This window comes from Archocentrus centrarchus, chromosome 21 (assembly GCF_007364275.1).
Source record: "Archocentrus centrarchus isolate MPI-CPG fArcCen1 chromosome 21, fArcCen1, whole genome shotgun sequence".
In the NCBI taxonomy this organism is placed as follows: domain Eukaryota; kingdom Metazoa; phylum Chordata; class Actinopteri; order Cichliformes; family Cichlidae; genus Archocentrus; species Archocentrus centrarchus.
In genome coordinates this window covers 34,262,000-34,276,005 of record NC_044366.1, presented here as the reverse complement: position 1 = coordinate 34,276,005, position 14,006 = coordinate 34,262,000, and the positions used below count along the sequence as shown (strand labels likewise).

The window sequence follows — 14,006 nt, the reverse complement described above, 5'->3', positions numbered from 1 at the left end:
TAATTTTAGGTAACGCTCCCTAAGGGTTATCAAGGAGCTTTCTCAAAACAATAGCCTTCAGTGGAGCTTCGGGAAGGTTCCCAATACATTACCTGAAGAATTCACTATAATAACCTCATCTGCATGTTTCCTAGAATAACTTTAAAGAGCGAGAAAAAAATATATGAACAGAAGGAACGTCCTCTGAGGGGAACGTGTTTTCTGAGTATTATTTATTTCTGTGATTTTGTATTTATTTTTTTATGTTGTAATTTGTTTGCCGTATCTGTGTTCTGTGACCGCTATAGATGAACTGTATTTTTAAAAATGCTCCATAAAGACGTGGGAATAATAAAAGCATATGCGGCGCTCCTTTTCTTCCCAGAATTGACAATGCGGCACTCAGAGCGCCTGCGCCAATTTCCAGGAAGCGTTAACATTTTTTTCTCCTACCAGCTGATAGCCAAATTGTCAACAGTTAAGTCTGCGCTGCCCGCGCCGCTGAAACGACGGTACACACGGTAAATATTCTCATGTTTTCCTCTCAGTAGGTCTGTGTCGCTTACATTCTCTGCTGGGGCGGCTGCGTTTCACTGGGCGTCGAAATCTGAGGCTTTGTTTCAGTTTTGTCTCGTCCGAACCGAACGGTGGGAGCGCTGTCCCGTTAGCACATAACCCGAGATAAGGGTCGCTGATCTGATAGCAGTTATTGTGGGAGTTGCCTTAACAGCAGTATGCCGGGATGGCACTCGTCTGCTCTCTTGTCCTGGGACTTAGCAGCGGGGTGGCTGAGGGTAAGGTTTCAGCTGGATCAAGTGCTGCAGTGCTGGGGGGGGTGGGGGTGGGGGTTAGCCTCGAGTCTCTGAGGTAGGAGAGAGTAATTAGAGGTGCTGCATCCTCAGTAAACTCCAGCTCGAACGGGCCGATATTTTCCCACACATCTCTAATTCAGTGAACGCAGCAGCATTTAAAGGTTGGTACGTATACTGCAGCGCAGTTGTGATTTAAACCCGGTTATACTTGATTGTATGCTTGGTCCCCATCCTTCCTATAAGGCTCCAATCTTTAGAACTTGTTTCTGCATCGGATTAATATCCGTTTCATGAGGCAAGGCGTGAAGATACATTCAGAAGTAGTATCAGTGCAGCTGCAATTAAAACTTGTGGTTTTGCTTGATTGCATACAAAACCTCCAATCTTTAGACAGCATTGATCCACCGGGAGAAGCTTTTGTTAACTTGAGGAGAAAGAGATGTGTATATGAGGTAAGATGGAATGAAACCTTGCACCAAAACAAATCCTTTTGGCTTTTTCACACAGACAAAAACAAGAGTAGAACAGAGGTCAAGAACTCATCAGTGAGACGTCACTCTCTGTTTGGGAAGCAGTGCAAGTGACCGAAACCACCTGTCTCCACTTCAGGGAGGAGGCCCAGCCCCCTGCTGTCTCTGGTCAGGATGAGCTCCAGAGGGAGCGGAGGCCGCTCCAACGGCACACTACCACAGACCAAGATTTGCCAGTTCAAGCTGGTGCTGCTGGGTGACATGGCTGTGGGCAAGTCCAGCCTGGTACTGCGTTTTGTCAAAGGGCAATTTGACGAGTTCCAAGAGACGACCATAGGAGGTAAGAACAGGCAGAAATCGTAAACAGGTGATTGAAGGGGTAGCAGCAAGCAGAGTGACAGGTTTTAAGAAACCCTAATGATCTATCACGCTTCTGATTTATGTCCAGCTGCATTCCTGGCACAGTCGGTGTGTCTTGATGATACAACAGTCAAGTTTGAGATCTGGGATACTGCAGGACAGGAGAGATACCACAGCCTGGCTCCCATGTACTACCGTGGAGCTCAGGCTGCTATTGTTGTCTTTGACATCACCAAACCGGTACGTAGAAACCGCCGCCTTCATCAAGTTACTGGTTTCTGTAGGCCTCGGCTGTACTGATATGTTATAAGCACTATTGGACTGCTGCCTGCAGGTGTTTGTCAAACATTCAGTTCATTTCACTCAGCCAAAACATTCAAATAAATGTAGGAATTCTCACTGACAGACAGATGTAGATACCAATGAATGACAGTCTAATATCAGTATTAACCTAGAAACTCCTCATGAAGTCTACCTCCCATGAGTCCAGGAATATGAAGCAGGACCAGGGAGTTAGTGAGATAACTTCAGGTGAACCCCTGGGTTTTAAGAAGGTGGTACCAGCTTACATTGCCACGGTCATTTATGCTTCACATCTGCATGCTCAAGATAAGCCATCAGCCAATGAACAAACACCTACTGACGAATTTCTCCGGGAAGTAGAATCACCATTCCTGGAGTTAGCCCTGAACCTCAGCGTGAAGCTTCAATAAGGAATAAAGATTCTTGAGAGCGATGTAAGAACTATATAAACCTTAAATCTAATCCTGCATCTAATCCTTGTACTGGTTGACTTTGAAATTGAAATTCACATTTTGGTCTACTTAATGGTTTGGAATCTTATATTTGTCCTGTACTCGCTCTCAGACACTTTAACAGGGGGCAGCTGAAAGAATAAAGCCCACATTACACTTACATGCCACTGGAATACCTACACTTAAAAAAAAAAAAACCCTTTAAAGAAATACAATTCTAGTCTGATCATCTTGTGTTGTCATGCTGGCCAATGATACTGTAAACCTGCGCACACACATGATACACAGCGACGTGGCGACCAGAGACCATAGAAATTGAATATTTGGCTTCCAGTGTGTACGCAGGATCTGGATTTTTCCCAGGTTTCCTTCATGGCTTTAAAGAGACTTTTTATTTTTATGACCACTCAGACCACATGCTTTGATGCAGTGCTTTTTAATTCTCTAGGCCTACACAGGCTGCTGCACTTTTCCTGTCACATACTGCTGCTTTGGTTACAGCATGTGCTGTATTGAGCATTTGTTGTGTTTGATCACTTCATATTTTTTTTTAATATTTACTAAATTCAATTTTATATATATATATATATATATATATATATATATATATATATATATATATATATATATATATATATATATATATATAGTGCTGAGTCACAACAACGGTCCTCAAAGATGATGATACCCTGTGAGTAAGCACTTGGTGACAGTGGGGAGGAAGAATCCCCCCCTTTAACAGGAAGAGACCTCTGGCAGAACCATGCTCACAAAGCTGCAGCCATCTGCCTCAACTGGTTCTGGCAGTGAGGGGAAAGAGAAGGCAGAAAGCAGAGCACAGAGAGACATTAAAATGTGCTCATCATTTGTAAAATATCTCACAGAACCTGTCCATGTTTGTGACTGCTCAAATGCTGGAAACACCTCTTCATATAAATGCACTCAAAAATGGGAAACCCTGGGTTGGCTAATCAAGTGGATAAACACCTTTTTAGCCTGTAAAGATACCCCGGGAACTCTGGGGGGCCAGCAGAACTAGAAAAGTGCTCTATAAACACCACTTAACACTACTTATAAATGATAAATTAATATTCCTTTATTTCTTGTGTTTTCACAAGTGCAGCCCAAATGCACTGCCCAAAGTCATGATAATTGCTTTGAATTAGGTCTTGCAGCCCTTCAATGGTTATTATCTACAGTTATGCTCATTGGTGTAAGTAATTGGCCATTTCAAGCACAAAGTGATGAAATCTATCAAAGCATAAATGGGAAACCTTTTTAATATCTCCTCCTCTTATCATTTGGTTACCTTGGGTTCACCTAGTTCTTTTATAGAAAACTGTAATGACCAATATTATGCTGATATGGATTTTTTTTAAATTTCTTTTAGGCCTACTAGTCTGTTTCTGTCTTCATGACATTTTAACTAGAAACTTCAGGGTGGTTCTTTCTCTCAAGACTTTATCCATACTTACAGAGAGCCTTAGGCCTAACAGCAATTTGAGTGTGCCACTTTACAAAGAGGTTATAACATTATACTACCCAGCTCCATTATTTGCATCAGCTCAAAGGTGAACAGTTAATCTGCTAGCTGATGAATAAATGTTTGTAGTATTCATGTCCAACATGTATCTTATCGGTGTTTCCATGGTAGTTTATCTGACCTTGGTTCTGTTCTTGTGCAGGAGACTTTTGAGAGAGCCAAGGCCTGGGTGAAGGAGCTGCAGAGGCAGGCCAGTCCTAACATTGTTATTGCCCTGGCTGGAAATAAGGCCGACCTGGCCGAGAAGAGATTGGTGGAGTACGAGGTAATGCACTCCCATTGGTCCAGACTAAGTCATAACGGATTTACCTCTTGAAGTTGGGTGTTAATAATGTAGTATGAATTAAATGATTCTATTGGTACTAAAATGCTTTTAGTAGTTATCATGGGTGTAGTTGGAGGAACACATGAGTGCAATTCGGTGGGGACAGTGATGGTGTTTGATAGCGTATAAAATGGAGAAAGATGCTTGTTTAAGTGTTTCTGGAACTGTGGCTTTCTTGGATGTTAACCACAACTGCTTGGAACAACAAAAAAAAAAGGTAAACCAGTGAGCAGCAGTCCTAAGGACAGACATGCCTTCTTAATGAAAGAGGTCAGAAACCACAGTTGTTGGAGCTGACAGAAAAACTACTCAGAATCACATGTTCAACCTTGAAGCAAGGAAACTCTGGGTTTCACTTTGTTAGCCTTAAGCAGAAATATGAGGCTGCAACAGGAACACACTTGCAAAACATAACTGGAAACAAGTAGCCTGGTGAATCTTCTGCTTTGGCTCACAGCATGAATAAAACAACCCGACCATCCTTGTGTCAACAGTCTAGGCTGCTACTGGTGGTTTTTAAAGCTGTGAGGAATGTTTTCTTGTCTGACGTTGGACTCACAATACCAATCAGCTATGGTTCAAATGACACAGCCTGAGTGAGTGTTGTCACTGACCATGTTTTTCAGTTTATATGGCTGCTATTTTGGCCAGGTCTCCCTTGTAAAAGAGATTGCAATCTCAATGGCACTTCCTGGTAAAATACAGGTAATGCGCGTTCACGTACAGCCACAGTTCTGTCTATATGTTTATACAGAAGCATCTGGTGGAAAATATTTTCCAAATCAAACATCCAGAGTTAGCCGCTGTGGCAACCCCATGTGACAAGGTAGCAGCCCAAAGTAGCTTTATGATATTACTGGTAGCAAGAACATGACCAGTGATGTTAGCATGGAGCAGAATATCAGAGGAAGGTGGACTCCAAGACACCATCACACCTGCTAATAAATGACACTTAAAATCCTAATTAAATGTTAGAACTTCGCTCACAAAAGAGGCCCGGTCACTTAAATTAGTTGAGGTGAAGCATAGCAGAGGGTCAGTGGCTGTATCGTCTTTCCAATATGCTGATACTCAGCGTTACTTAAGCTGTTTCTGACGCGTGCGCCACGGCTGTGCTGTCAGACATTTTTGCCTCCACTTCCTCTTTATTGTTTGTGACCGACAACGTGCAGTTCTTGTCCCTTTAGTTGAACATTTTTTATGCAGCCTAACTTGACATAGTCCATGCTAACATACCTGGCACAGACCACGGTCAAAAACTGTTGTGCTTCCCCGTTAACGCACATGAATGAATGAACGCCTTCCTGTATAAATGCAATAACTCAAGATAAGTGCCCCCTAGTGTCCAAATGAATACAATACAAAGAAAAAGAAAATGGCTCTTACAGTGGCTACAACCGACTGTGTCAGGACACCTGTCATAGTGGCCACAACAGTGATGTTAAACCTTAATTAAGTTTAAGAGTGACAGTTACAAAAAGATTCTCCCCCTGTACAGTTGTGAGATTGGGGGAAATTAGCTAGAAAGACTTACATTTTGCACCTGGCAGTACACGTTTCTGTCTGCTGTATAGCTGGGCATTTTAACACAGGAGTCTATAGGGACTGACTCACTTTTAGCGCAGGCTTCAAGTGCCCATTAGAGGAACTACACTTTCTGGCACTAATGTGTTGGTTTCATTTTAGCATTTGTAGTTTTTAATTTGATCTTTTTGTGTGTTACGTGATAAAGGAAGCCCAGACATATGCTGAGGACACTGGTTTGCTTTTTATGGAGACCTCTGCAAAGACGGCCATGAACGTCAATGAGCTCTTCCTGGCCATTGGTGAGTGTCATTTTATTTTACATAAGAACTATTTCTTTCTCAGAAGAGACTGAGATAATAGAAGTCGGTCACCCTGCCTCTTGGACCATGTGCTCGGTCACAGTAGTTTTTGCATGATGAGCCTAAATACGTCACCTCTTCTCTTTAACATAGCAAAAAAGATGCCAAAAACAGACACCCAAAACCCAACACACGCAGCCCGACATCGGGGAATCAACCTCCAGGACCCAGATGCCCATTCTACCCGAGCCTGCTGCGGAGGGAACTAGACCTCCACAATCCCCACCACCTGTATTCCACCATCCACACCACCACAGTCCTACAATCATCTTGTCTCTTTCAACCAACTTACAGGGGGTGAGCCTTTACCCTGCATTCATCCTCCTGTTCAAGCAGAGAGAATAAGAGGAGAGGAAAAACAAAACAAAAAAAAAACCCAGCAGAGATGGAGGACAGAGACACACGTGTCTGTTGACCAACAACTGATTCTGCATTTGGAAACGAGGTGTAGAGAAGACTGAGATTAGAGGATGAAAATAAAAGAATGTGGAAGATGGTGGCAAGCCTGTTGTAGTATTTAACACTAATTGTGAAATTTCTTTCGTGTTCACTCTGCCTTGCATCATTTTCCGTCACAGATCTGATTGTGTAAAAAGGCACAAACTGAGCAGCACATGTTGCCGAGTGTCCAGAAAGGCTGAGGCATTAAAGAAGCCAAACCATTAAGTTGAGGCCGCTGTCATCTTCTTTTTCCTTTTTGTCTTTTCCCCCCGTAGAGCTTGCACCTGCTTGCTTTCCCCCTCTAAGCTGCTGAATCAGATCCTGCTGTGAATAATGCCACAAACTGAAGCCCTGGAATGATTTGTAACCCCTCTCTGTCCTGCCTGAGCTTCCTGTAGCACAGTTTGTCCAACACAAGCCAATTCGTCCCTATTTAATGTTCTCTGTTTCGACTTCTCTCGGCTGCAGGCTGTTAAGCTTCAGCATCTCTGATTCCCCCTCATTTAGTCTAGATGGAAACCCAGAAAGTCAGTATGTGAAGTAAACATGTCAAATTCTGCCAAGTTCTGAATGAGTGAAACTGTCTTTGCAAGACTGGGATTTTTGGCCTAGTGACTTATCTATTGAAAGATTGAGGTACACTTGATTGGTGTGAATAATTGCTGTAGCTCTTTACAGAAATAATACAGACTGGGTATGAAGTGGGTAACTATGACATTGCTATATACGAGACGGAAACAAGAACAGGCCCCTCAAATAGAAAGATTACTTAATCCTATTGAACACATCCCTTTTTTCTGATTGGCATCCATATCTTTCCATTTCACAATAGTGTCTCCAAATGTCGAGGAACTGCTCAAATTCCCGTTGTTCTCCCTGTCTGTTCTAAAAGATGAGGCTTGTAATAAACCTCCTTGGTCTGCTGGAGTATATCTGCCCATGTTGTGGTTAGAGTGTCCCTTGTCCTGAGGCTAAGTTGTTGGTGAACCTGATCTTAAATGGTTTTACTGTTTCCTTTACCTTAATAAAATAAATTGTGTGCTCGGTGGCTGTCAAAGGCTTGGCTGAAGAAAATGAGGAAAGAATAGATAAAAATACACACACAAAAAAAAAACAAAAACAGAAGTGCCTACTCCCCGTTTTCTTTCTGTCAATCATGTTTGGGGCTTTCTTTGAGAGTGTGCTTCGTAGACCAAGATCAGGACTACTTCCCTGATGTTAGTTTGCACCATAAACCAAAAACCCTGGCACCCTGTCATTAGGCTATACTGTACCGGCTCTTTGTATAGATGTAAAGAGATCCTGTCAAATACACTGTATGTTAAATATTGTCTTAATTTCACTGAGAATGTTTGATGATTTTTAGCAGAGCACATTTGTGAACCTGGAATGGATCGTTTAAAGGACTCTGAGCAATGTTATAAATCAGTGGGATTTGAGCATACATCGGTGTCCAGAGAACTCTTTTGTCCTGCTTTATTTTCAGTTTCACATCCAGGCATTTTAATGAAAAATATTGAGCACTCATTAAAACAATTTTCAAATAGTATACAAATGGAAATCATGTGCTCTTCCTCTCAGCACTAACAGCTCATTATATACATGAAACTGCATTCACTGTTATTGTTCAGTGTTTTTACGTAGGTTCAGTGCTCTGTGCGACTAAGATAACACAAGCTATTAAAACAAGACTCGCTTTTTCCATCAGCACCTACGGTATGTAAGTGTTCAATAAAGCTGTGAAGTCATTCTGTTTTAAAACGGCTGTTCTCATCTTTTTGGCCTCTTTAATTATTGATATATCGTGAAATTACAATGTTGGGGGGGGGGGGGGGGAGAAAAAATCTGTTTTCTAAAAAATTTGGTTTAATTAAAATACATAAAAATCATATTTAAACAAAGAAACATTTTGGTTGCTATAATTTCTGTGGAAACTGAATCCAGAAACTAATGCTCTTTGCTTGTGTACAGTCCACTTTTAGGGGATTTCAATAAAGCCTCTGCTTTGAACAGCTCATGTGAGTAGCTGCAGGTACATAAATTAATGTCTAATGAATATTAACTAATGGAAAACTCCACACTGACTATCCCTCACACTCGTCATCCTCCACTGCTGCATAGATCACCTGGTTCCTGCGTTTGATTCTTGGAGTTGGGCCTCTGCTGCCAGCATTCCCACTCTCGTTGCTGGTTCGTTTCAGGATGCGTGCAGCTGGGACGTCCTCGTCATCGCCGCTACCCAGCACCGCGCTTTCTACTCTAGACTGAGTGTGAGCTGCAGCTGGGGTAGAGTGGGAAGGAGGAGGCAGGTTTGCGAGGTCGGGCAGAGGAGTGGGTGAGACGCCACATTTGGGCTCAGGTAGAACCAAACGGCTGGGCGTGTGGATTTCACCTGCTTTTGCATTAGAGAGCTCTTCTCCCGTCACCTCTGCTTTTAACTCCTCCTCCTCCTCCTCCTCTCCCTCCACTTCCTCCCACTCATCTTCTATCGTGATCTCATCTGGATTAAATGAACTTGACAATCCTGAAGTATCGGTTGGATACTCGCTGGGCTCATCTGCACTCCCTACACTATCTCCATCTTCATCATCTTCCTCCTCCTCGCCTCCAGTACTGCCCTGAGCTCTCCCCACATCATCTCTTCTCTGCTCAGCCTGGGCGTAGAGATCTGTGAGGCCCAACTTGGCGCAAAGCTCGGTGGTCTGAGGGTTGGTGTTGTAGCTCGGGGTGGCCTGGGGATGGGGCTTGTTGGGATCATAGGATGGCGCCGTTGCACTGAAGTTGTCTGGAACGGCAAGATCACCGCTGAGATCCTCCACCACCTGCATCATAGCAGCTTCTGAAGCTCTGAAATCCCACCTGGTGGTTGTATGCAAGCCAACAATATAGAAGACAGCATGAACAAAAACTGCTCAGTCATTCTGTTTATATAAACAGCAGAAGTATCAGAAGCAAATAGCAGCAGCTATGCCGGGAATAACAAAAAACAAACTGCTTTCCATTTTTTAAGTGCCTGTAAATGAGTTAGCATTCTGGCAGTTCTGTTCTCTCACTCAAAGTCAGTGGGTTTTGCTGCAGGCTGATGGTGGGATGCTTGAAACAAGACGTGCAGTTAACACAATTTTCAGTAAAGGAAATGATGCACTCAAGGATGTTCAAGCAATTCACTGTCCTGGAGTAGGTGTTTGCCAACAGGAAGCTAAATGAGAACTTGTCAAAGAATATTTTACGCCATCACACTAAACACAGGAGCACAGGTGCCACTCAAGTCATGTAGCTGTGGTGTCGTTTACTTAGGCAAAAATATTATGTAGTCTGAATCTAGCACTGTCTATAAACCAATAGGCACCCCATCATCACGCTATACTGTACTGGCTCTTTGTATGAATGTAGAGAGATTTTTTTCAAATATGCTATGGTAAGTATTTTAGTTTCACTGAAAATGTGTGTTATTGGTGTCCAGAGAAATCTTTTTTTCCTGCTTTATTTTCATATTATCAAAGCATACAATCTTGCATTTTCATGACTAAAACTTGCGACACAGTACATACTGCTCCCTGTCAGTCATGCTTGCTGGCTTTCACAGTGCTTATGTCATTGGGAAGGAGTAGATGATTAGCAATTTCCAGGAATCCAATACAGACAACTGAAGTGGTGCTTGTGATACTTGCTCTCTACAGTTTCACAGATCTACCAACTTCCATTTCGTCTTGAAGTTGTACACAGCTGAGTGGTTAAAAAAAACAAAAACTGGCTGGCTGAGTGCTCCTATTGGTTTAAGTACTGTTTTAAGTTTAAGATCCTCTCTTACAGGGTGATCTTTCAGCATGAAGGTGGCTCTATGTTCAAGCAGTTAAATGTTTACAAAGTCTTAGTTCTAAAGTTTGATGTGGCTGGAATCACGCAGGGACGAGCTCTCATTTTTAGATTTAAATGTGTGTGTACCGTTCATGCAAGCCATTATTCTCTGGGGGGTTCCAGGGGTGAGGAGTGGTCCTCTGTAGAGTGTTGGTAGCCTTGAGAATAGCAAGCCACTCTGGATCATATTCCAGACCCTCAGATGAACCTGGTCTCTCTGGAATATCCACAATCTGGAAAACAAATGTGTTAGCTCACACAATTTAATCCAGACTGTGATCCTAAGATAAGATAACATAAAACTTTAATGATCCCACGATGGGGAATTCTGTGCATTACAGCAGCTATGAATAAATAAATTATTTTTTCTCACCTGTAAGAATTCCCTGTAGGGCAAACATTTATCCAGAGAAAGGAATTTGGTTACACGTGGCGCAGCGTTACCTTTAGGCTGAAGATAAGAGATCACCAAGTTGGCGCTTAGAATGATTTAAACCTTATTAGCAACTGTAAAGCTAACTGAATAAATAACTATCACCCTCACCGGATGCTGCATAATGGCAGCAAATTTCACATGAAGATGTGCAGAGAACCAGTAGCTGGGCTGGAGGTGAGCTAGGAGCTCCTCGGCAGCAGGACTTCCCAGAGTGTTCGACTCCACCTCCTGACGAAGGAACTTCTTTTTTCGTAACAACTCCTCTGTACTGCCGTAGTAGTAGATCCCGCGAGGCCAGTCATGGCTCATGAAAATGTCTATGGGCATCTGGATCTTAGCAGAAATAATCATGTAAAATGAACACTGAATATTTAGGCAAACAACGGGACAATATTTTAGAGTACTGTGGAAGAAGCTGTGAGATTTACCTGCTTTAATTTAAAAACCTCGATGTTTCTGATGTGGTACACACTTCGAAGTGTTTCAGGATTGTATGGAGGGAATTCGTGATGGCCTTGAAGAGGACACATTCCATATAAATATGATGCATGGCAAGTGTAGATTTAATTATTTGAAAGAAAAAAAAAAAATACCCTTCCTGTAGTCACGTGATTTGAAGATACCAGATAAGCCACCAATCCTGATCCCTCTGTAGCGGACAACACCTGCATAACCTGGACACATGTGATCATAAGGGTCAAGCCTATGGAGAATCAGACAGGCTGGTAGACTCACTTACAACCTGTTATTCTCTACCTAGATAATAAATGTTTGGTGCCACCCAGCCTCCATACGGCAGCTCTTGCAGGTGGTTGGAAGCCTCGTGGTTTCCTCCAATGAAGATGGTCAAGACTGGAGCCTTCTTCTCTCCAGAGTAGTATCTGCATCATAGACAGTAATAAAGTTTTAAATGCCCTCACTCATGTCTTGGAACTTTTTTTAAAACATAAAAATGCCATTGATAAAGAACTCACTTGTAAAAGGTCTGCATCGTTCTGTACTTGGCTGGCACTGCCATGCACTTCATGTCGCCTTCATTTCGCACTGCCTGGAAGTCTCCACAACAAACCAGCAGGTCCACCTTCACCCCCTCCTTCTGCTCCAGGTACTCAATTGTCTCATAGATCTTGTCCAGCTCCCCATGGCAGCAGCCTTCTACTGCAATTTTCATGCTGTGCAAACAGGTGAGCTGCCAACGTGCAGAGAAATTCACACACACTAAAGGGCGGGTTCTGCTCTCATCTAAACACCATCAGCCTCCGTGCACACGGTGAAGCCGAGGCCCACGGCTTCCTAAAAGATGATCTGACGATCTGTGAAGACACACAATGGTGATGCTATTACTTTCACTTGATTCAGTAGTAAAGCTGAAATAATTAGTTGATCACCTTGTGGTAAAATAACTGGCTAAGATTTTTGCATAAAGTTTTTTTTTTTTTTTGCATATTTCTGTCTAAAAGAGACAAACTGATATACTTTTTGCATTACATGCTATTTTAAAGTTAATAATTAGCTGTTCTTGGTTTCTGAGCCAAGAGTCTTGAGAGCTGCAGTTTCAAAAATGTTTGATTCCTGTTTTAGAGGTAATTATACACCAAAGATTCATCATAAAAACATCAGGGGATTCTGGCACTGCTATAATCACTTGGCTGAGCAGGTGACCCATATGCAGAAAGGTTGCAGGGACCTGGGTTTGATTCCACCCTAAACCATTTCCTGCCTGTTGTTCCCTCTCGCTTTCTCCATACCTTCCTGCTTACTTTCTATACTGTGAGAAAATAGCAGAGGAATTAAAAACAAAATAATTTCTGATGTTTAACAGCCATTGTCAGCCCAATTCAGTAGGTTTACAATGAAATACTAATAACACAAACAGATCGGAGTTTTGTGTGTGTGTTTTTTCTTCATTTCTTTTAACTTCTGTTTAGTTAGCAGGCCTTGTTTGTTTCTTATTTGCTTTAATTGTTTGAAAATGCTGAGGTTTGTTTGTCATTTTATTTTGTTAAGTATTTGCCAAGGGCACCGTTTAACAAACTCTGACACGTAATACAAATGCAGCACTTTCTGAAGGCAGGTCACTCAGACTCATGTGCATCCCAGTCTCAATAAACATCCGCGTCAACGTTGGTGTTGTTGACAAATTTGACCGAATTTTAAAAGATTACAACTAATGAAATTTCCTCTCTATTACTTGTCAAAATTTTACTTAGATCTGCAGGTGCACCGTATTGTTTCGACTTTTTCTAAAGTGTAGGTCTAATTCCTATTCCAGTAAGCAAAAAAAAAAAATAAATTTCACACCAAGCTGTAGCTTAGTTTTAGTTAACTATAATCAGACAGTAGAAAGGAACTGTATAAACCACAATTCCGCCTTGGATTATCCTGAACAGTGCTAATAAATTACCATGTGACTAAAACTATCCCATTGCAATACTTTGGTAGGCACCCCTTTAACTTTAGCATATGAACAGAGTTCCTGCTCCACTATCGTGTTTCATCTTTCTATAAAGATGAAACTGAGTAAATGAAAGCTCTGCGACCTGAAGCTGACCCTAGCACCTCTTTAACACGCTGCACTGGGGTACAGACATTGAACACGTACAGTAAGTAGTACGTGATGCTTTTTTATCTAACAAACGTGGCTGCTGCTTCTTTAAAAAAAAAAAAATCTACTTCGTATCTTCACACTCAGGCAGGTGAACTACTAGAATCTCGATTCGTACGATTAGCAACCAAACACATCACGCAGTAGCTAGCTAGGCTACATAGTTAATTGAAACAACTAAGACAGCGTATATAGAGCATATTTGTTATACCAGAGCAAAGTAAAAGAAGAAAAAAATCTACTTACAGATATGAATGTATAATTGAAGAGTGTTTTGAACCGGTTTATAGTCCATAAAGTTGCAAACTTGAGCTAAAAAGCATGCTTATGTTTGTGGTAGAAACGGACGGAATGAATTTTCCCACCTCGCGTCCACCACTGAAAGCGCATGCGCAGTTCTTCAGCAAACGCTGATCACGGGCAGTAGATTCGATTATAAATGTGTAGAATTATATTTCTATATTTATTCTTGAGCAGTATTAAAAAATACATTGCATTTTACACTTTGTATTTTTATATTTATTTCTTAATCTAAT

General features: G+C 41.9%; 2 protein-coding genes across 3 annotated transcripts; one reads left to right on the top strand and one right to left on the bottom strand.

The window, feature by feature from the left end:
- The first annotated feature begins 365 nt into the window (after nucleotides 1–365).
- On the top strand, nucleotides 366–7,699 carry rab5b (RAB5B, member RAS oncogene family). 2 transcript variants are annotated; one of them, XM_030758292.1, is made up of 6 exons: nucleotides 366–500; nucleotides 1,299–1,601; nucleotides 1,710–1,861; nucleotides 4,062–4,184; nucleotides 5,977–6,070; nucleotides 6,224–7,699. In XM_030758292.1, exons 2-6 carry the CDS (start codon nucleotides 1,436–1,438, stop codon nucleotides 6,337–6,339), a joined length of 651 nt encoding a protein of 216 aa, XP_030614152.1. In that variant the 5' UTR covers nucleotides 366–500; nucleotides 1,299–1,435; the 3' UTR covers nucleotides 6,340–7,699. The 2 variants fall into 2 exon arrangements, with proteins under 2 accessions (XP_030614152.1, XP_030614153.1); XM_030758293.1 differs by having other exon boundaries at nucleotides 393–500; nucleotides 1,401–1,601.
- Nucleotides 7,700–7,749: 50 nt separating this feature from the next.
- dbr1 (debranching RNA lariats 1) lies at nucleotides 7,750–13,887 on the bottom strand. The gene is made up of 9 exons (XM_030758291.1): nucleotides 13,717–13,887; nucleotides 11,840–12,178; nucleotides 11,622–11,746; nucleotides 11,459–11,539; nucleotides 11,294–11,379; nucleotides 10,974–11,198; nucleotides 10,803–10,880; nucleotides 10,517–10,662; nucleotides 7,750–9,430 (listed from the first exon to the last, which is right to left on the bottom strand). The coding sequence occupies exons 2-9, from the start codon at nucleotides 12,034–12,036 to the stop codon at nucleotides 8,656–8,658; spliced, it is 1,713 nt and encodes a 570-aa protein (XP_030614151.1). The 5' UTR covers nucleotides 12,037–12,178; nucleotides 13,717–13,887; the 3' UTR covers nucleotides 7,750–8,655.
- Nucleotides 13,888–14,006: the final 119 nt, after the last annotated feature.